Source organism: Corapipo altera, unplaced genomic scaffold, assembly GCF_003945725.1.
Source record: "Corapipo altera isolate COAL_440 unplaced genomic scaffold, ASM394572v1 54, whole genome shotgun sequence".
Taxonomy (NCBI): domain Eukaryota; kingdom Metazoa; phylum Chordata; class Aves; order Passeriformes; family Pipridae; genus Corapipo; species Corapipo altera.
Window position 1 is genome coordinate 3,015,299 of NW_020884902.1, and position 22,736 is coordinate 3,038,034.

The window sequence follows — 22,736 nt, forward strand, 5'->3', positions numbered from 1 at the left end:
AGCTCCGGGGCCGCCGGGGCGTCCCGGCTCCGTGGCCTCCTCGCCAACGCCGGGGGCGCGGCGCCGGCCCGGCCGAGAGGCGTCGTCGGCGCGGCGTGGCTGGATCGCTCCCCGCCGCCGCGGCTGCCAAGGGACCGTCGCCGTCTCGTCGCCTCAGCGCAGCTGTCTGGGCCCGGCCCGCGCCGCCGCCCGCCTTCCCCTCCTTCCCTGGCCGGGCCTGCGGGTGAGCGGGGAGCGGGGGGCGGGTTTGGGGGCCCGGGAGGGTGGGGGGCAGCGCGTTTGTTCAGCGATCAGCGCCCGCCGCCCCCGGAGCCGCGGGCTGTGCGGTCCCGCCGCCGCCCCCACCCGGTGCCGCCGCTCGCCGAGCGGGCGCCCTTGAGGGCGGGAGTCGGTGCCCGACACCTGCGGGCGGGCCCGGGCGGCGGTGACAGCCGGGGCACCTCCTCCATCGTGGGAGCGGCGGCCGGGCCGCGCCGGGGCCGTGCGGGCTCAGCGGGGCCAGCGGGACCCGGGACCCGCAGCGACCGGCCCGGCCCTCGGCCCTGCCCGGGGGTGCTGGGAGTTGGGGCCGGGGCGGGTCTGACCCAGGGCTCTGACCCGGAGAGGGTCAGCCCGGCACAACAAAACTTCCCCGGCTGCCTCTTCCTGGGAGTTACAGGCCTGCCCCGGCGCCCGGCTGGAAAGGGCTCCACGGCAGAGGTGAACCCGGAGTAAACACCGCCTGTTGGAGCTGGGAATACAAACAATAGGAGGAAAATACGGAATAAGCAAACTTCCTTGAAATGTGGGAGAAAACCGCAGACGAGAGCGTACTCCCTCCCTGAGTCAAGGGGGGATGCCGAGCTCTGTGTCACAGCCCTTGCTGTTCGCTGGGGAAAGGACTTTGGGTTTCATTTTCTCTCTAAATTCTTGATTTGACAGAGAAATTGAGTGGTTTACATTGATATGATTTATCATGCTGTGTAAAATTTTTTTTAAAATTACTACTCTATTAGTTTTCATAATTTTGAAATTAGTTCAATTATTTTTATGACTCTTCATTAATACTTTTAACAGCTGACTTTTTTTTTCAACTGCTGTGTAACTTAATGTAACTGATGTAACTTAATTATGCTGACAGAAAACAGCAAAACGTTGGAGGTTGTGTGATGCTGTAAAAAATTACAGCTTGATACAGTCTGTGATTAAAAAATAATTTTATGCTAGTAAAAATGGGTGCTGTTAAAAGAGAAATGAATATTTTTTTTCTCAATTTCTTTACCCTTCCCAAATTAAGTTCAGTTAATTGATTATACTATGTCCTGCCAAACACAAGTAATGTATGATCTGTTTACATGGGACAAAAGCTCGTGAGATGACCAATCTTACAGGACAAACCCAGAACTGTGTTTCACAGCCCATACTTGTGCCAATGCTGTGTGTACTCAGAGATGTTTTGTATGCAGTGAAGTGCTGAATTTCAGGAACTTCTGTTCAAAATAACATGTAGGGTGCTAACTACAACACTTTAAAAAACTTGGAAGAGTAAGGAGAAGTTTGAGTTCTAGGAAACAGAAGACTTGTCAGGAAAGATGGTCATAAGAGGGGACAAAAATTCTCCTTTGAAATGTTTCTTGTTGTGAAGTGACTCTAGTGCCTTTAGAAGAGGAAAGAGTAACAGGTCAAATGATTTAGTTTTATACTAGGGAAAAGAAATGAAAATTATTAAATACTAACAAGATTTTCTCATGAGTGAATTTAAGAGTGATCTTATTTCACTGTCAAATTATTGGGCTTTCTGTTAACCACTTCCTTTGGACAAAAATCACTAATGCAGCACAACAAAAAGAAACCATTTGACTTGCACTACGCTGATGTAATTAATTTTACAGAGAACACACCAGTGATAGGAATGCTCTTCATTGCTGCTGGGAGTTCTGACTGCCAGCCTCACTGCACACAGTGATAAGGTGCAGTTTGCAGTACAGGATCTTGCCAGCAGCTCTCCAGGGTAAAGGGGATAGACCAAATAATTCAGCTGGGCAAAGGCACAGAGCAGTTTGCAGGGGTGTCAGTAGTACAGGACAATTCTTTGTCTGCTCTTGTCTGTAGACACTGCTGAAGGGGCCTCTGGAGCATCTGGATGTACTTCCTGAAGGCTTGTGAGCCCCCTTCCAGGGAACATCTTTCAGTGGCTTTGGCTAAACTTGTTACAGGTGTAGCGAAAAAATAGGAACCAAAACTCCGACATTATGTCCCTGTCTAGGGTTTATTATGTTATTTGGTTTAAATGTGAAGGCCTTGTCACTGTGCCTTTGAAAGCTGAGTGTGAATCTCAAAAGCAGAAGAACAGTGACTTGCCATGGACAGGAAGGGCAGCTGCTGCAGCCCAAACTGTGGTAGTATTTAAACTTCTACATCCTAGTGTGAAGCAGAATGAGTTCTAGTTATAGCCAGCCTAATTCAGTTCTTGGGGTTGCATTTCTTCTGATGTACTACCTTAAAATAGTGTTCTTAGGGTTGTCTTTATTAAGTAACAATTTCTTAAATGGTTTGCTTTTTCTATATATTTTTGGGTGTAATGGTTAAGGCTTTCTCCTCTACCTTTCCAATTACATTCACAGGACAGGACTCCTAATGAGGCAGCAGTGAATCTTGAAATATTGAAAATAAACAGCCTAGTCTGGTGCAAGGAAATATATTTGTGGATTTTTTTGTGTGCAAACCCAAGAAGTCACTGGAATCACAGAGGTTTATCCCAAAACTTCAGGTATTAGGTGAAAAACAATCTCAGTGTCCCAGTGTGGTAATAGTACACATACTGTGTCAGAGCTGGAATCATAAATGCCTATTGAATGATCTGAGAAACTTGGTATCTGCAAGGAAATACTGTAAAAGGTGCAGGTGTGGTAGGGAGTGACAGTTTTATAACAGCTTCCTGGATTGATTCTGCTTTGTAACATCCAGTAGTAGAATGAAATGAATTCTTTTTTTCCCCTGTTTTTGATTTGGAGACTACAGCTCTTTTGCAAGAAGCTGAGACAGTAATAAGTGATCTTACTTTCAGAGTTTCATTAAAGGAACTTCTTTGCTCCTTGGTCTGATTTCCTGTGTGCAGTGATAGTTTCCAGTAAAGGTCTTTACAGACTGTTCAACTTTACTTTTATACCTTTTAATATTTATAGCATAGCAATCAATCTAAGCAAATCAAACTGCAGGCCTACGATAGTTCACCTTGCAAGACTACTATATATGTTAATATATGCTAATGTTTATACTAACATGTCTGCATTAGTAGAATTACAGCAAAAGCACAGCCTTTTAGAATATCCCACTTCTAGTGAAATACAGAACAGTAATTAAATGAAAAGGGATGGTGTTTGGAAATAATTCTAGATCCAGCCATTCCCTTAGTAAGGCTGAAGAAACTCTTTGCCTTCAGAACAGAGTTTGCAAAATCTGCAGCCTACTGAAGCCACTTTTGAAAATATTTGTCTTTACTGAAACCTGTAGAAACTTTTAGATTTTTGCACCACTAACTTGGTGATAAAATAATGCTTTATCCAGCTCACATCTAGTATTGACTGTCACAATGGAGTCTGGAACTAAGCTGGGAAAAGACGTGTGGGTTTGTTAGTATGCTTGGCTGAGAACTGCAGCAGTTCAGGTGTTGGCAGTTTCATTCTTTCTGACTTGATAATGTTTAAAAGAGAAGTAGAAGGCGACTTGATACTGTTACCTTCCCAAATCACTTAAGCCTGAATTCTAGAGGGGGCTCCTTCAGAAGTGTCTCTGAAGGCACCATCCAGAATTGTTGTGGCATTGTGATCTTCCTGTTTTACAGTCCTTAGGATATTTGATAGACATTGAGCAGACAGGTTTTTCACAGAACTTCTGAACATGCTCTTAGTTAACTAAGCTTCTAGAAATAATCCACTTTATAAAGGTGATATTCCTTTTCTTTTGGCTGGTTTTCATTATTTCAGTCAGTGAGATGTGCCCTGACCATCAGGTTTTACTCAAGCAGTAGTAAGAGGAAGCAGTGATGGTAGTTGAGACTGTACTTCTATTCCTAGATTCTTTCCTAACAGTGAATGGAGTGCTTGTGTCCAAAACATGGAATTTTTAACTTCTTTAGACCCAAATCCATTTGTGAATGTAATTCTGGCCTTGCAGCTTAATTTCTTTTTTCCTATGAGGGTAGGGGATGCTCCTCTGTTTGGCAAGTCCTGTTTCTCCTATTTTATCAGATTCCTGTTGCTGCCAGATTTGTCTTGATTTGGGTGGGAATACAAATAATTAGCTCTGTCTTACAGCCTCTTCAGTACTTTAGTTCCACAGTCCCTCACTAATCCCTGTTGGGTGACTGTAACACCTGGAGGGTGTATGGGAAGGTTGTTTTGATAGGAACTCATAATCCATTTCCCGGGGGTGGTGTTAGCAAATGTTTTCTGTGAGAGTAAGGGACCATTTTCATTTACTGTTTTGTTATTGTGAATTTCAGCCCAAGATGTAAGTGGATAAAAAATAAATAAGGTCATTTGTTCAGAAAGAAATTAGCAGGTTGTGATGGGTACTCACTACCTTTAAGACTGTGAACTTTTAGTTGTATAGAGGAATTCTTCAACTTGGTAGCAGCTATTATAGTGGTATTTGTGGGAATTAAAATCTTAAAGCAAAAGTATCAGTATTTGCTCACTGAGGCTTGTGAATGCCGATGCCTCAATGCATTAAAAGTCACTTGGGAACCACAATGGTCATCCAAGTATTATGGTGGTAACATGACAAAGAATTGTGGATGAGATTAGAAACTGTAAGTGAAAGTGAGCTCATGTCCTCAGGGTGCAATAAAAACCCTCTCGTGCGTGGGCTCTCTATTCCTTGGGAGGAACGAGCTAGGTAACCTTTCCTTTTATTATAAACTTGACCTTGAGACTTGAGAAACATGAGCAATATATTTCTCTTCTCTTAAATGTGCAATCAAATTGTCATAAACTTCAGTTCATTTAAACTTCAACTTACAATTCCAAATACATTTAAACAATTTTTTTAAATCAATATCTTCATACCTACAGCTGATAAAATTTCCAGCTGTGTATTGATTCGGTGTAACAGCAGGCTTCTGCTCTCTGTCAAAAGCAAATTATTCATCCCACTTCTTGCTGTATAAGAAATTGGGAAAGCTGTGATCTGAAGACAGAATACCTCCCTTCTTCCTAGTAGAGTTTTGAAGCAGGCACACACTCCAGTGACCTCTTCAAAAGCATGGAGTAGTCTTTATATGAACAAACCATGTCCAACCTTTTGTCACATTCGAACTCATCAGTAAATTTCGAGGAGATCATAAATGCTTTTTTTTTAAAATGGAGTCATGATGTGGTTCTGAAAGCCAGACTGAGCTGGGCAATCAGCTTGTTAATTCTGAGGGTTGGTCCTGTCCTGAGCACAGGCCTGGGGGGCCCTTGGAGCTGTCAGTGGGTCACAGCACATGGAGAACTTTCTTCTACTCCCCTTTCAGCCCCATTGTTGCAATCCTGACATATGAGAACTGAACTGGCTCACTGAGAGCTCAGGTAGGAATGGGAATTGTTGAGACCATTTAGCCTGGAGAAGGAATGGAAAGTGGAAGAAGTGGGTAAAGGTGGAAGATCCCTTTTAGCAAGGGGGGGATCTTAGAGCAGTGCAACATCATGTGGAATTGTACCCTTCAGGTCATTTTGTGTGCTGTAATCAGTATTTGTGAGCTTGTGCATCACTAGAAAAATCCCTTTCTGTCTTTGTACTGAATTATAACTACAGAAGTATGAAATTTTTTGTAACCTTTACCCTTCAGTGAATACTGTCATAATCTTTAATCCATGGGAGAGTAGAGTTAATAATGGCTTTAAACTAGAGCAAAGCTTCTAGCAAATTAGAAGGAAAATGTAAGACATAGCTGCTAAGTCTCTTCACCATCAAGTTTTTTATCCCTATATAACTTGGTGATCTTTAATTAAATGCAAATGTAAAATTATTTTCAGTTCATTGGATGTTAAGATCCTTCCAGCTAAGGGATGTAGACAAAAGTGTATCTCAGCAGGGTGGTGCAACTGTTCCATGTATTTGTCAATGTACTGGTAACTCTAGAAATTTAAAATCTCAAAATTAAAACTCATTACAAGACTAGATTAATATCTAGAGCATTCTCTGATGTATCACACAGTGTATAAGCTGGTGTGAAGAGCTTGTGTGAAGTCTCAGTAGTCAAAAAGATGCTGTTTTCAGCTCAGCTTAACTGAGAGAAACCTAGTGAGAGAACAAAAGATGAGTTTATAGATTGGCTACTTAAAAAAAACTGCAGCTACATTTTTGTTAATTCCAAATGTATCTATGCTGATAAAAGTAGTATATAAAACTGTCCTAGTTAGAACAGCTGGGACCAGTTCATCACTGGATGGGTGTAACCCAAAACTGTGTATTCTATAGCCTTCCATGGCATTTCCTGAAACTGTTGTCGATAGACAACCTCTGCCCAGGGCAGCCTGACTCCTCAGGCTATAAACTAGGGGTTAAGAGGCCTTCGAGACAGGAGGGTGCTTCTGTCCTCACACCCTTTGTGGAACTCCCTGACCTGAGGGAAGTACTGAGCATTCCTGCCTGAACTGGAGATATATAATTTTGGAGTCTTGGAACTTTTTTAACCAGTCGTGGGATCCAGAGGAAGACTGCAGATCACTGCTCTCAACCAAACTGCAGCCACCACTCTTGACCAGACTGCACCAGCACTCTCACCAACAGGTTTTCCCCTCTTCTTTTACTTTAGACTCAGGGGGCCCAAAGAACACCGCTCTGTTCATGCCCCAGGGTACTGGGTTATACCTTTGGGTTTTGTGGGTTAAAACCAATTGTTTGTCTGTATAATCATACTTATTGTATTATTTTATTAAATTGTTATTCTGACTTATAATCTCTCTTTTGAGTTGAGTTCATTTCCCCTGCTGGTTTGTCTTTAAACCAGCACAAAAACTCATAAAGATATTTTAGATCATCTTGTTTTAAGTGCTGCATGAGTGTTACTCCTTTTTCTGATATCAGACCCTGTGTACTTTATCTTGAATGACAATAAGCTGGTTTGGGGAATTAAAAGAGCCTTCAAAGGTTCAAGTACTTGGGAATTTTACCACATGTTTAATGTAATGTTCTCCTTATTTGGGCAATAGGGGACATGCTTCACCTCATTGATTTTGACATAAGCCATGAGTGCTGCTCCTATTGTTAGATATAAAGTTTACTGCTAGTACTGGCATGACTTTGAGCTTATCTAAGAACATGCCTAAGAAACTAAGTTGCTTGAGGACAGGAGTATCCAGTTCTAGGTTGCTGGGATCTGGGACTCGGCACTGTCAGGACTGGACACGCAGCAGAACTTGAGGCTCAGCCGTGCAGTTCAGTGCATGGAGATGTTGGGCACTTTCAGCTAAGGAAGAGTTTGAATCCAGCTTTGGATTTTATCCCCGTGTTGTGTGTTCTTGTCACGTGTACATCCACTCAGACCTGTCTTCATCCCTGGGATTCAAGATACTCAGTAACCTCCATCAGTGGTGCTTGTGGTAGTCATGTATATATGTACAACATATGTAGTCATGTAATACATACATCTGCATATAATATGTACGTTGTAAGTCATGTAATAAGTACAACAGTGAGAGTAAATACAGCAAGTGGTGGGAGCAGTGGGGCTGTAGCATTTGGGATCGAGTCCGAGAGAACTGACCGAGATCCAGTTAATTTGGTGCCCCGGGATGTGCTGCATGAAGTCCTTAAAGGGGCATTTCCCCTGACGTGCTTTGGGCAAACCACACTGGGTGGTGGCTGTTCCTTATACCACTGAAGTGCTATGGTTTATACTCATTGAACTTGTGTGTAGGCCTTGGCTGTGTTTCCAGGTTCTTTGTGCTGTGTAAATTTGTCTCATAATTACTGCTGTTGTCAGGTCCTGGTTCCCAGTTGATTTGTTCTGATGACACATTGGGATTTTGCTCAGTCTCAACTACATGGTGAGATCTTTGCTTTCAAATTAGGTTCTGGTAGTTTTATCTTCCACTTGCACCTTGGTTTAAAGCAGCCATTCTCATTTCATTTTCGTGTCTTGTAGCAGGGGAAACTTTGGATTCATAGGCTGCAGCCTTTTAAGTCAAATAAAAGTGATTAAACGAAGCTTTTAAACTCACTACTCTTCTCAAATTATTTTATTTTGTTAAAAGCTTCTAATATCATTTAGTGGTCAAGTCCCTTAGTTTTCCTTTCTTGAGTCTCTGATCACCTTGTCTGTTATGGTGGGAGTTCCTTTCAAATGCTTCCTAAGAGCTACTTTCTACCATTATTTTCAAAATACAAATTACTGTGTGATAGCTGAAGGTGGTGACTTATTTCCCACTCTGTGTGTGACTTGTTGAATACAGTCCTTTTTGAAGTGCTTCATGAAGTGACAAGCTGGATGTTACGTGGTATTCCTGCCTTTTGCAGTTTGTAGGCTGAGTTTATTTCTTGTATGTGTATATGAAAGATAAAACTGGGACTAAGTCATCTGAAGAGGACTCAGAAAAAAAGTTGGCAGATCAATGGAATTTTCTTATAGGGATACAAAATCTGTAATTTAAATTCCAGAAATTTGCTAACAAAGTTGCATTTCTGTTGCGTGGGGTACCAAGAAATGAATCTTACTTGTACATACAGATACTTTCACTAAAATTGGTCTTTTTTTAATCTCAATTTCTTCAAAAAGGAGGTGGATATTGAAATTTTTTTTTAGGAACAAGATAGGGAAATGCTTCCTGGGAGCAGGTGGAGTTCTGATAAGTACTTAATAATTTTGAAATTTTACTGGTCAGAAAACTGAGACACAAAGAAGCAACATATGTGTAACAGGTGGTCTAAGCCATGTAGATGCTGTGCATAAATTAGTGGTTTAACGCTGAGCCTGTACTGATTAATAAGGAATCTTTTTGTTACCTCTGTCTTCTGAGATCAGCCTTGTAGTACCATAGCTTGAAAGTCAGTACTATGGAGAGGGGTGTGAAGAATATAAATTAATCTCTAGTGGAATGCAGGTTTCTTTTTCTTGAAACTGATCACACTTTCCTCTTAGCTGACCCAGTTACTTGGAATAATTTTCATTTTGCAGTACTCTTGATCAAGTAAATGACAAAAGTGCTCCTTGTTGATGATAAAAATCATTCTAGTATACTAAAATATCTCCTTTTCTTGTTGTGTACCATGAAGATTTAATGTCGTAACAGTTCGAGTAATTATCCAACAGTTGTCTTCATTTGTAGCTGTTTAGTAGTGATGTAATATTTACATAAAAATGACACTTCATGTGGTGAACTGGCCTCTGGCACTGAGGAGGATCTTGGTGTGGTGCTGGTCTATGCGAAGGTCTGATTGTGAAGTACTGATAATTTGAGAAGAGAAACCAGGATAAATGTGGTAAATCTTAATTTTCGAGGGCAGAGTGTTTTGTTACATAACTTTATTCTTTTCTACTATTAGGTTTTACTCACTACATGTGTCTTATAGGGACAATTGAACAATAAGACTTTGGACCATAGAAAGTAAACGTAAGAAGGAAGGTAATGTCATTCTGCAGGTGACTATTTTCTGCTTTGTTTTGTTTCTGGCACTGGGATTCAGCTTCAATATCACAGAAACTTTACAGTAAATCTGACTTTTGACTTGTAAGGAGAATAGGTACAAATAAACAAACAATTTTGTTGTAGTTAGAGCTTGATTATCTGGGCTTTTGTAAATTTAATGCTCAAACTGGCATTTAATGTCATTGGCATAAGCAATTAGGAAACAGATGTTCTAGAAGAAGCTACAAGTCAAAGTTTACAAAGTCAGACAGTTTGGTTGGCTCCTTGTACCGTGCAATGTAGGACCAAAAGGCAGAATTATGGGAGCAGATTATAAACCAAGGCTTAGATTATGATGGGGCAGTCTTAGTTCAAATAAAGCAATCTTCATGTCTCGAGTGCTTTGGCTCCGAACTTGTCTTTATGCAGCTTCATTTCAGTAGGAACCAGCTAAAGAACAAAAAGGTTGAGTTTTATGTTTTTCCGTCTGTGTGGTGCAAGCACAAGCAGCAATTGGGGATGAAGAGAATCTCCATTTTGAGGCCATCTGTGTCGGTTCTTTTGTCTGAACCTGACAAGAGGTCATGGCAGATGGTGGGGTCACAAAGTCTGGCTTCTCGAGCTTGACAAAATGTGTTCATAAAGCTGGAAGAATACCAACTGTTCATACTGGCTGAAGAGCATTGTGGAGAAGGACTGTAAGAGTTTATGGACAATACCTTCTGGATCACTAAGCTTGACAGCAAATAACTTGTTAAAGATGAACCTGGTTTGCTTATATGTAAATGGATTAAAACTGCTTAGCAAATGTGTTCTTAACTATGGTTTATTTGAGTAAATTACTTGTAAAGCCTCTTAAAGAAAGAGAGGTCAAACTGCATCATGAATTTTGGCCAGAGCTCCAGATGATATATTTGGAGAGTTTGTGTGGAAGGATGAGAAAGGTGAAAAAAGAACAAGCACAAAGATCATAATTTTCAGATACAATGCAAAAATTCAGCTTTTGCTCTTTTCCATGACCTCTGTAGCCTTGGGGCTTTTCTGTGACTCTTCTTCAAGTTTCAGGATTGCTGCACAGATGCAGTGTCCCCTTTCCCCAGGCTGTAAATAGATATCTCTCAGTAGCACCTTCTCTGAAGTCAGAGAAAAAATATTCTTATTTTCTTGGATGTTTTGTCGTAAAAGTGAAATGTACAAATTTTCACAGGAGAATATCTTAGTAGAATTGTGTGGTGTTCAATGCTGGAGCAACTGCTTAATCATGGCTGCAATAAATGGAGGCACTAAGGATTAAATACAACTCATTCAGAGGAAATGGAGGACACCTCTGTGTTGAGTAAAATGGTTTTCCACTAGAAGTTTTATTGATATGGTGGCCGAATAAACCAAGGCATGTATAGAAACAGCCCAGAATTTAATATTCTGGTCTGTCCAAAACTGCTAATGCAGTCATGGGAAGTGGTGGTAGAGTGCCCCATGAGCTGTGCACCCATTGGAACAATTCCTGGCACTTTCCTTGAAGGGGGTGAAGGCGCTGCCTGTTCTCAAACCTCATGCAGGTTAAAATACAGAGGCAGTAACATGAATTTCACCCTGCTTTTGTAGTGGTGTGTTCTGCTGTAAATGGTTGTGACTCATATTTGGTAACTCGTTTAGGTATCTTCCTAATTTTACTGAGTTGATTCCACACTTGAAAGTGTGAACATTTCTCTCTCTCTTACACATACAAGTGCAATCCAAATGTCTTTTATAGTTCATTTTTAACTGCAGGTAGTACTTATAAAGTACTTTTGAAGTACTTAAACGCTTTGTCAAGTTAATTCTATCTTTAAAATGGTTTGTGCTGCCAGCATTGATTTGTAACTTTTCTTCTGTTCTCTCTAAGACTTCTGGAAGCTTCCATTTAAAAAATAAGTCACTTTTAAGTACTTTTCAGTATACCAAAATTTTTGTCTTTTCCTAGAATTCTAATATTATAATTCTAATTACACAAATTTAATAAAATGTTTAAAAGATGAGTTTGAACTGCAGTGGTTTTTCTTGCATGTTTCCTAAAAATACTGAATGTTTTCCATATATATACATTTCATTAAAAGCTTTCTCTGTTGTTGGTGGCTAAAGACACAATGGAGAGAAGTAATTCACTTCCCTTTTATAAAGACATACTCTGCATTAGGTGCAAAAGATTGCATGGTTTTAATTAAAAAGCTTCAGTAATGGCATGACATGCTTTGCTAGCACATTAATGTAATTAGGCCTCTCTTTAAAAGTTGTGTCTGTGTATAGGATTTCATCTCTGCCTGTCCCAAGCAATGTACATTTCTAGTATCTGTGAAGAACCTGACTATTGTGGTGATTGATTTTATCAAAAAGTGGGGTTTCACCTAAGATATTTTACTAACTTTCTTACAGGATATTCATTTTAAAGATTCTGTGAAGATGAAAAGGGATATCTTATGGTTTTACGAAATATAAAGCAATACTGTCTGACATGACGGCTAAAAATGTAAGTATAACTCAGCAACATGTATTACTTTGTATATTGGCACGCTGCCAGTCACTGCTGGCTTTCAGAACTGTATGAACAGATATAAGAAATCAAACACTAAGACCTTCAAATTGAAAAATCTTGTCTGATTTTCGTACAGCATAAATGTATCGTCCCATCATCGTCTGCCGTGTTTTGATAAATTTAAACTGGCTTGAAGCTCTTTAGGATGTGGAGTCCACTCAGCTGTGGGTCAGGTTGATAAGTGAGGCAATGCTTTGTGCTGTTTCCTTGTTGATCATTTTGGGTCCCTTCCAACTTGAGATACTCTGTGAGTCTGTGATTCTTCTAATATGGCTCCAAACTCACCTGAGAGCTGCTCATTGTGTTGAATCTTCTCACCTTTGCAAAATCCTTCTACTGAGTCTGCCTCAAAACTCAAGAAAGAACAGAAAGACTGCATATTTCTCTACTAATGTCAGTACACTCTTGGTTTCTAGAAGACCAAGGGTGTTCCTGTTTTTTCTCTTGCTGCATTAACAAGCCTGTAGTGCGGTGTCTGGAGGCTCCATGTTTGACTCCTCTATCCCAGGTTCTGAGGATGCTTATGAAGTGTCTAACATCCTGACCTGAATTTTCTGCCTAATTAGCTGTGCTTCCTGTGGTACACAATTTGTATAGAGAACAGTTCTGATTAAGTTTGGTGATCACTAAGTTGAGCATGACTTTGGGCCCTGGGCAATTTGCCTGTTGACAGCCTTTGACAGGGCATCCTGCAGTCTGGGTAAATCTGAACAGGTTCAGGAACCAACCCCAAAGAAGTGCCCCATGATAAAAGTGCAGGTAGCCCGGAGTGGTGCTCTGTTCAGTAACTGCAAAAGCTTTTGTGCATGTTGGGTTACATTGGTGCCAGGGGCATAGTTTGGTTAAATTAATTCTCAACTCTCAGAAGTTTCTGTTGGCTTTATTAGTAGCTTCATTTGATGTGTAGTTCCAGACTTACAGGTGTCTTACATCTCACTTTTTGATTCAGGCTTACCAAGACAGAACATAATTTGATATGTATATGCAAAGCCCTTTGACTTATTATTTCATAGGTCATATTAGTCTCTAGTTTCAATAAGTAGTTCTACTGATGTATGTGGAACAGCTGAACAAATCCAGATAACTTGTGGTTTTGACCTTTTGTTTGATGCAGTCATAGGATAAATACCAATCCCAATAAAATCTCTGGAGTGTTGCTTGATAGTGCCAGAGTGGCACAGGTTGGAAGGGATCTCAGGAGGCCTTATATTGTGCTGCTTTGTGTAAAGCTCTTTGACACTGCAATCCAGTGGTTTGGTGCTTTGTTCAGTCAGGGCTCTGGCTTTTGAAAGTCTTCAAGGACAGACGTGAACCTTCAGTCTGGGCAACCTATTCTTGTGCTGAATACAGGCATGTGGTTTTGCAAGGCTATGGTTACTTTATAGAAGAGATGTTTTATTGGTATGTATGCTTTGAAATTTTGCATATCAAACTTAGGCAAACCTGGTTATGTATCTAATGTTTATCAGTTTATTTTTTAAAAAAATATTACTGTGGTGCAGATGAATGTAGGACTCAGTTTTCATGTTTACCTGTAAAAATGGTGGTCATATGCTTTGTGTCCTTATTTGTAGCACTTCTTCAGGTTTTCCAAACCTTAGTTACTTAGACTTGCACACTCAGGGTAACAGTGTCAGCCCTAATGTTTTCTGATGTTGTTAGAAGGCCCAAGAATGCTTCTGAATTTGCAGAGATGGGGGGTTTAGCATATGCCTGTTGGTTTCTGCAGTTCAAAACCTGTTTCAGATGCAAGGTTAGTGTTTGTTATGTTGTTGGATATGGTTTAATGATCTGCAGAGTGAGCTGAGGGAGAGAACTTCTCTGTGAAAGTATTTCTATCTTTTTTTCCTTTATGTTGAAGCATCAAGGAAAGCGAACGTCAAAGTACTGGAACTTGGGCAGCTTCCTGAAAACTCTTAAAGGGCACATATCTTTCATTAAACGTGTACACACAGGGAAGCTGCCACCTCAGTGTTCTGAAATCACTGCCCCCAGCTGGGACAGAGTCTGGGCATGTTTGTGATCCTTCTGCATCACAGCCAAGTGCAGTGAGTTTAGGCTAAAATGGCCTTTCATCTCCCATGCCATAAGCTGTGGTGAACAGCCTTCCCTCCAAGGAAGCTTGTGCTTCAAGCACATGCCAAAATGTTTCCATAGATTGGATGTGTATGCAAGATGAATAACACTCCCCACCACTGTTTTTCCTTCCTAACTTTTTGTGTACAGGGTTGGAAAATTATCAAGACTGGCTCACTGTTCACTTCCTTTTAATGCAGGACACTTTCTACCATCTGCTTGTGAAATATTGTTTATGGGTAATTTCACCTTCCATAAAAAACTAATCCAAACAAAGCAGCTACAAATAATAAAATGTTGAGTAAACGTTACAGATTCTCTTGGAGATGAGATGTTGTGTATATGTAATATACATTGCAACTGGATGCAATTCTAATCACCCTGTCTTATTGGGTTATTTCATTCTTTGCTTATATCATAAAATGTGTTTTTCTTGCCTGTTTTGTACTTCCATTCCCATCTGTCCTTCAGGTAAGAAGGCACCAAAACAGAGTTGAGAAATGGAGGAAAAAATGGTAAACTTATTTTTAGGACCAAATAAATAATATGACTAAAGCAGATTTTTTTCAGTAAGTCTGTTAGTTTTGATTGTTTGCTCTGAATTTTTATCCATGTGAAATTATTTGTCACTGCTTCTCAGGGTGGTTGTCTTGTTGTAGATGAGGTTAGTTAAATGGCTATGATAGCTCTCCTTTCACATGTCAGCATGGAGGAAAGTTTAACTGCTGCAGTTGGTCTAGGAGACTTGCCCTGAGCAGTATGTCAAGCCTTAGAGAAGGCTGGGAAGCTACAAGAGCTTGTTGTGATTCTTTTTTCCTTTCCCCTCATCCCATTTGGACAATTAGTTGCCTGATAAAAAAGGCATAATACTTCAGTGGAAGTATTTAACTATGTGCAAAGGCCTGCCAAGTGCTTTCTCCATCTTGCTTCATGACTGGGCTCATCATGCCACAGATGGACAGGAGCAGCAGTCCAGCTCCTGCCATTCCCAGTAATCCACACTCTGGGCCACTGTTATAAAGCAGAAATATCACGAGACATACAAAAATAACAAATTATACCAATTAAGCGTTGGATCGTTTGCTGGTTTTAGTTTAGGAGTGGTTAAATTACAAGATCCCAGAAGCAGTGGGATCCAGATAACAACCTGTCCTGGGACCTCTAACACTGAGATGGAATACTGTAAATGTCTGTTCTGCTGCAGTATTGCAATATTATATCACACATTGCTACTTCTGAGGCCTTAGTTATGATTATTCTTCTGTAACAGAAGCAAATTCCTTTAAGTCTGCCATATTTTTCATTTAAGTTCTCACGAAATTCAAGTTTCTTTTCAAACTCTTCTGAACTTAGATACAAAGATTATTAAATTTAGAAAAGTGCTGCTGTTTATTGGATCCTCTTTATAAATGTGCTCTTAGGACCATTGTAATGAAAGTAACATATTTATGTGCAAACTGAAATTCTGCTATAATCTTATGTCATTTGGATAACTGAAGTACAACATACACAAAAAAACCCTCAAGTACTTTTTTATATTGCCTTAAATATGGATGCAGTTAAATAATCTTTCAGAAAATGAAATGTAAGTGTTAGACTTTTCATTCTGACACTGCACATGTACATCACCTTCAGTGTTTAATTGAAGTGCTGATATGAATCAATAGGGAAATGCAGTTGTAAATCTAGAGCTGAATGTTCAATTGCAAACAAATTGCAGTGGTGTCTTTGAGGATGTTCATCATAATTATTATCCCTTCTCCTGAGATGAATTGAGGCCCTTTTCTCTAACATGATGTTTATCCCTGTGGACCCCTGTTCTTTCTCTGAATTTAGGATTATTCCTCCTTGTGTTCCTTCTTGCAGAGGCAAGGGGCCTGGAGAGAAGCTGTTGTTTGTGCAAAGGCAGCAGTAGCATGATCCAGGAGTGCTGGCTCTTCCCTTGGCAGTGGAATGGCCTTCCAGTGCTATTCACTGTGCAATTACCAACCTCTCCAACCTCTGGTTTAAACTTCCCCTCGAGAACACATTTCAGTGTAAGGAACCACAGCCCCTTCTTGCCAGATGAGCTTTCCTTGCTCCCAAGCACCCGGGGGGAAAAATACCAGAGTGCTTCAGTTTTCCATATGGATCTGCTCCCAGATCGTGATAGGAGAGGTTTTGCTTTTGTTTTCATGCCTTCATTCCTTTGCCCTGCTCCAATCCCGGTGTTCCCTCCCCAGCCCCGCTGCATTCTGCTGCACTGCTGCCGCCTGCTGGGAGACAGCCTGGGAAATGGGGAGGGAACATGGGACACACTTGCTCTCTTTCAAAACAGCTTCTGGTGGTACCATCGCCTGCAACAACCAAAGCACCTGGCTGCCCCCGGGAAACAGTGATGAGAGTCCAGAGGGGTGTGCCAGGACAGACAGGCAAGGGCAAGTGGGATACTAACAACATTTGAGATAAACTGAGGGTCTGCACTGAGCATCTTTAGGGCTTGTTTACAGAAGCACCTAATTAGCTCATTTAGGCAGTGTTTTACAGTCAGAGTAGTGCAGCAACAGTTAATCATTTTATGTGTCCCCTGATGGTGAAAAAATCTTGATAGAAATAGTTTCACACAATGCCGTGTGCAGTTTCTTCCCTACAAAAATTATTTATTGAATACAAGTTCTTTAGTGGAACCAAGCGTCTGAATGCTTATGGTAGGTATTTTTTATTCTTGTATAGTTTATTTTAGTTACTGTTTAATTTGTCTAAAATTAAATTATGTTCTAATCTGAGATTATTAAAATTCTACAAGCGGCCCTAACATTGGTTCCATTATTGCTACATACATCTGTAAAATAAAACAAATATTTGATCCTTGGTCATATAATTGTTTTCTTTTAACTTGGGTACCAGGCCCCTTTGTCCCAATTACTTACAGAAGTACTCAAATTTTATAGTGTTTTAAAAAGAGGTTTTTTGTATTTAGTTTAGTTGCCTAATGCCCCAACAGAGCTCAGTCCCCCAGTGCTTCTCCCAGCTTGGAAGCAAAAGAAAATGCTTTGTTGGACAGAGGTTTCTAAGGTGGTGTGAGCATAATGTGCTGAAACTGCAAAGTGCCTTACCATTACTTGCTGCTGCAGGGCCCATCCCTTGTTAGCTGGGGTATGAGGGACTGTCCATCTCTTCCCTCCCTCATCCAGGAGCTGTGATCTTACGTTTTTCTGTACAAACTGCACCTTTCTATGCTTTGTGTACCTGCCAAAATCTGAGATGCACCATTCTGTGTATGATTTCAGTTCTCCATGTATCCAGTAACTTACCCTAAGTAAGTATTATTTACCTCTTGCCCACAGAGTCAGTTTATCTCTGGAAGCTGGGGAATGTATCTAAAATGCATCAATAGTCACATCTCAGACCTGTAGACCCTGTGCAGCTTAATACCAAGGGTTCTGGACATCAGGCAGGTTTGTGCTGTTATTGGTGGCAGCTGCTCCATTTGACTTGGAGGGGACAGTGACTTACACCATAACAGCCAGAATGGGCTGCTTGGGTCACATGTAGTGCAGTAGCAGAATACAATTGAACTGAATTCTTTGCCTTGAATCTCATGCTCTTGTTATGCTCTACTGTCCATAGGATTATGATGGTTCATAATGCAGAACAGATTACTTTCATAATATTGTTAGTTGCATATTAGAAAACAAAGAAAGGTTTATCGTATTTTAAGACTTCAAAAATGTTTTGTTCAGGTTGGTGTGACTTCCACAAATGGAGACTTGAAAGGATTTATAGATCAGAACCAGAGTCCAACAAAAGGTAAGAGAATTCTATTTGTATACGTAGAGAAGAAGTGTACATTAAGACTTATTTCACTGTATATGGTTGATTCACATTTGGGAGACTCGGAATTTAAATGGTAAATGTTTTATTACTGACATATAAGTGTCAGTAGAAAAGATTGGAAGATCTTCAGACTTTCAGAGGGGAAAAGAGGGTGTAGTAAAAGTAATTTAATTAGGGGCTAAAATAAGCCCATTTTTTCATTCCTTCATGGTGAATAATATGCCGAATTTCCTGATTTCTACTCCACCCTTGAAGTTCCCATACTCTGTTGTCAAAATGGCAGAGAAGGTTAAGCATGACTTCATGCTTTTAAGTGTTCTGCACAATTATATTTTGTCCTGTCCTGTTTCATCTTATTACTTCTAGATTAATCACTTTTGACTCAAAAACGGTTTATGATCAGTCATAACAGCTACAGTATTCCAGTAAAAATAAAGCTGCAACTCCTTATATATATTAGAAAACTTGAGGATTTGCAATTCAGAAAACATTTCAATCAACCTTTCTAAGTAAAGTTTGCTGTTATCCACTGCAATAAACAAATGCATGTACTAGCTGGAAGAATGATTTTTGGCTCATGGCATCAAAATGAGAGAGTCTAACCAGAAAATGACTAAAGCTTCGGTATCTTCCCAGTTTTCTAAACTTTGCAGAACATTACAGACTGATGGTAGGCCTCTGAGAATTATTTATTGTGCATTGGTGAGATAATTGTGCTTCATTATTTTGTGATTATTGTGTCATGGTTCTAGGGAAAAAGACTAAAATAAGTGCAACATTTTCAAATAATTTCTGAGACAAGCAATGGATTTATACAGAAAATAATTGAATAACTTTATAAGTACAGGACAATGTTGTTAGTAGTAATATCTCAGTGATCCTTATCCCAGTCTTTATCAGACTGTGCTCCTGGGATGATGGATGTATTATTTACCTCCATTTTGGTATATTTTCTACAATATTATGATCTAGTTAATTTTTTTTAACCTTGAGATATGATTAAAAATCACTGACATCTCTTTTGAGATATACCATCTTGTTCACAATGGCTTACTCTTCTTAGAGAATCAAATATTCCATAAAAGCTGGAAAAACTCGTATAGATACAGCCAGTGTCTAAGCTGTCTCTTCCTTTCAATCTGAAGTGTCCTTTACTTATTTCTTTTGGCATGTCCACTGCTGGACTCTGGAAATTAAGGAGGGGGGAAGAAACTCAGAACAGGCATTCAGATCCATTGTATCTTATCAGGGCTTTGTGAGCTTCCTAATGAATAAAGGCAGTTTATTGCTACATATCTGGGCCTGTCTATAATGTGCCTTCATAGTATTGTTAGACTGAGGCATGATGGATTTATGATACCTTCAAGAGCAAAGAAGAGAGACCAGTTGCTCAAAGAAGGATCTACAGTCTCAAGGCTGGTTGATCTGCTGAGTTGCTTGGGTGTGAAGCCTTATAATAAAATCAATGTTTGCAAATTCTATGAATTTACATGTTGTTCTCTTTTTATTGCTGTGGAGGGAAAAGGGAGTCCAGCCATAGACCACCAGTCTTGCAACAGGCTCCAGGACAGAGGATGTGTTAATCATACTTGCAGAGAGATTGCTTTGGGTGGGAATCTTAACTTTTAATACAAGTTCACAGTGAACTTTGTTTCAATCATCTTTTTATTATGCTGTACCTATTTTTTATTAAGTCCTGACTGGGCTTATTGCACAGGGCTGCTCTAATGGAATGAACTTGTTCATGATGTGCTTGAAGAGACCTGCTAAAATGACCCAGACATCAGAATTGGTTATCCACAGACCTGTGCCTGGTACTTTTGGATTCGTACAGCTGTTAACTCCTGTAAATTTGTTTCAAATTGAGCAGTAAAAGACTGAAAATGTACTGTTCAGTTTAAGCCTAAAGTACACGGAAATATCATCTGCCCTATTTTGCTTTTTCTTTTCTACAGATCTGTTTGATTTGAGGTATTTTTAGATATGTACATGCTTCTACAGACTATGGAATTTTTAAAGGTTAGGTTTGTGGCCCAGTAATTTTATGCAATGAATAAACGAATAAATGTCCCAAAATAGCATACTAATAGCATGATAATAATTCAGATTTTCTATATGCTGTTATAATAGGTGATCTTGGAGATGAGTTTATGCTGTAGTGTAATAAAGCATCCTGAGGGCACATCACATATGTTATTGCAAAATATCCTGATGGACTGCTGATATTTCACAACTCTGAACTGGTTTTTTTTTGCCGCAGGCTGTATTAATTTAAATGGCTATTATGTCCACTTTTAAAACGTGGACACTTGTTTAGAGCTCTGAATATGAAATCCAAATTACCAACACTTCCCTGGTGTTTTGTTTGGAAATTCAAAAGCTTTTTTTGTTGATGTAGGCATTGTGTGTAACCCCAGCTGGCTGGGCTGTGCTCCCCATCAGCCATGGTTTCCTTCAAACTGGCTATGACAGATTCTATAGATTCTCCAGTTGACATTGTTTCTGATTATCTTTGCAACTAAGCTGCAGACCTAGCAGATTTAGTTATACAGGAGGAAAAATCACTAAAATCTCTTTAGCTTCATATATGTATAGAAGTGCATGTTGTTTGTGTGAAGTTAAGCTATTTAGGGTGCCACATAATGATTTAAAGTGAGTCTTGTGTGTGCATGTGAGTGTACATGTACATAAACATGAATAACTTTATCTGTGACTGCTTGAAGCTGAAGATTGTGTAAATTGAATTTTTCTTTGTGCATGCAAGTAAAACTATTGCACAAATGCCAGGAGGATTAATAATTATGTAGTGATGATGTTTTTTTAAAATATGAAATTATAGCAACACTGATTTCTCTCCATGAGGAACAGCAATAATGGTGACTGAGGGATGGAAAAATAATTTATGCAGAAGCAAAGTGCTTTTGTTCTGAGAGAAACATACTTATGTGCACTGGCAGATTTTTATTTTGAGTTTGCATCAGTGAGGAGCAGGCTCAGTTTGGGGTGGCTTTATGTGCATTGCAGTCGATGCTTCTCGATGAGAGTTTTAAGTCCGTTTCTTTCCCATGTGCTTGGGTTTCCATAGGTAAATGGGAATAATGACACTGACCTCCTTTGTGCCTTGAAAGTGCTGCTGAGAAACATTATATAAGAATTGAGTATTATTATACAAATCATTCTAGTTTGATCCATCTGAGCTGACCTTTTTCATCCAGGCAATGAGATTACCGTGACTCGGAGGCTGATGGGTCTCATTGTGTTCAGCTTATCAGTGTACTCACTGCTGTTGTGCCTTGGGACATAAATCAGTGTAATCTTTTTTGTCCCCAAATGATGGGTGTTATTAAGACTTGGCATTTATTTAGAATTTGGTCATGTTTAAAGCCTTTACAGTTGCTTTGTGATAATATATATATATATATAGTTACTTTGACCATATTTCTGCTTTCAGTTGAATACAGAAATCTGTTGAATGTTTTGTGACATCTACTTCCTCCTACTTTTTCTGTGCTGTTTCATAAATAAGACTTGAAGAGATTGCTCTTGTTGGTGTTTACTGTTCTGTAATACTACTTTGCCTTCAGCACTTTAGAAATGACCAACTCCTCAGCAAACACAGGTGCCTTAATTTCAAGAACTTGATGTAAAATACAACAAGTCATCTTAGCAAGGAAGTACCTGTTCCCTCAGCTGGTTGTACTTGTGTTTGCAGTTCTCACTTTATGGTGATGCTTTTTCTGCTCTGGGACTGGTCCTGGCCAGCTCCAGGTCTGGCAGTGGTTCCTGTGTCCCACAGACCTGGGCTGCTGCTGTGCAAGGGCTGTGGGCAGGGCAGGGTGCTCTTGGAAGCTACATTTCTCTTTTACAGAAGAGCAGTGACCCTGGTGATCTGGTCTGCAAGACCTGTCCCTTCGGCCTGGGGTGCTGATGTGATCTGTTTGGAAACACATTAACTTTTTGGAGCAACAAAGTGAACCAACTGTCCTGTTTGCTGTGAAGGGACATGAAGTGGTGTTTCGACCAATAGTATTTGTTAAATATTTGTAGCATTTGAGGTTACATGAGTATGTGGACCATAATGGTATGTTTGAGAAAAAGAAAACAATAGGGAGGGAATATTTTATTCATAAGTGATAAAGCTTTGTTTACTTATTTTTCAGCTGCTGACAAACATGTAGAACAACCTCTTACTGTTGTAAAATTTGGTTGTTCTTTCCTTCTGTCCACTGTGGATGAAAGAGACCTCACTCATTAAAAGAAACTGGTCCCTTTCTATCCTATCTGCATTTAAAAATCTACACATTCACATATTTATATTTACCCATGGAGAAATTTAAAAGGAAGAACAAAGGCAGGGAAACATTTCTTTGAGCGCTCCATCAACTCTTAAAATGATTTTGACAGTGCTGCTGCCAAAAGGGGGATTTGTGTAGGGATTAGAAGATGAAAATCTTTTTTATTGACAGCAACTCCAGCCAAAAAGACACTTAAACACATGCCATATGTAAACTGCTGTCTTTTTAAAATCAAGATCAAGTAATTTGAAAGACCCTGGTATATCCTGAAGTTGCCCTAGTGGTGACCATGTACATTTATCTGCGGAGCCCTGTAAAGGAAGGCACAGTGCAGCAGTGGCTACTAGTTGTGCTGCTGTGCTGACTGCATAGTGCTGTAAGTCT

At 39.9% G+C, this 22,736-nt stretch overlaps 1 protein-coding gene across 5 annotated transcripts in view; it reads left to right on the top strand.

Moving 5' to 3' along the window:
• The first annotated feature begins 113 nt into the window (after window positions 1-113).
• The window catches only part of TFDP2 (transcription factor Dp-2), a 46,549-nt gene continuing 23,926 nt past the window's right edge, over window positions 114-22,736 (top strand). For 4 of the 5 annotated variants that reach the window (XM_027650660.1, XM_027650662.1, XM_027650663.1 and 1 more), the window contains exons 1-3: window positions 115-223; window positions 12,006-12,099; window positions 17,964-18,030. In XM_027650660.1, coding sequence (XP_027506461.1) covers window positions 12,085-12,099; window positions 17,964-18,030 — 82 coding nt within the window. In that variant the 5' untranslated portion in view covers window positions 115-223; window positions 12,006-12,084. Of the gene's footprint in view, window positions 224-12,005; window positions 12,100-17,963; window positions 18,031-22,736 lie in introns of all 5 variants that reach the window. The other variant, XM_027650661.1, reaches the window with a different exon arrangement.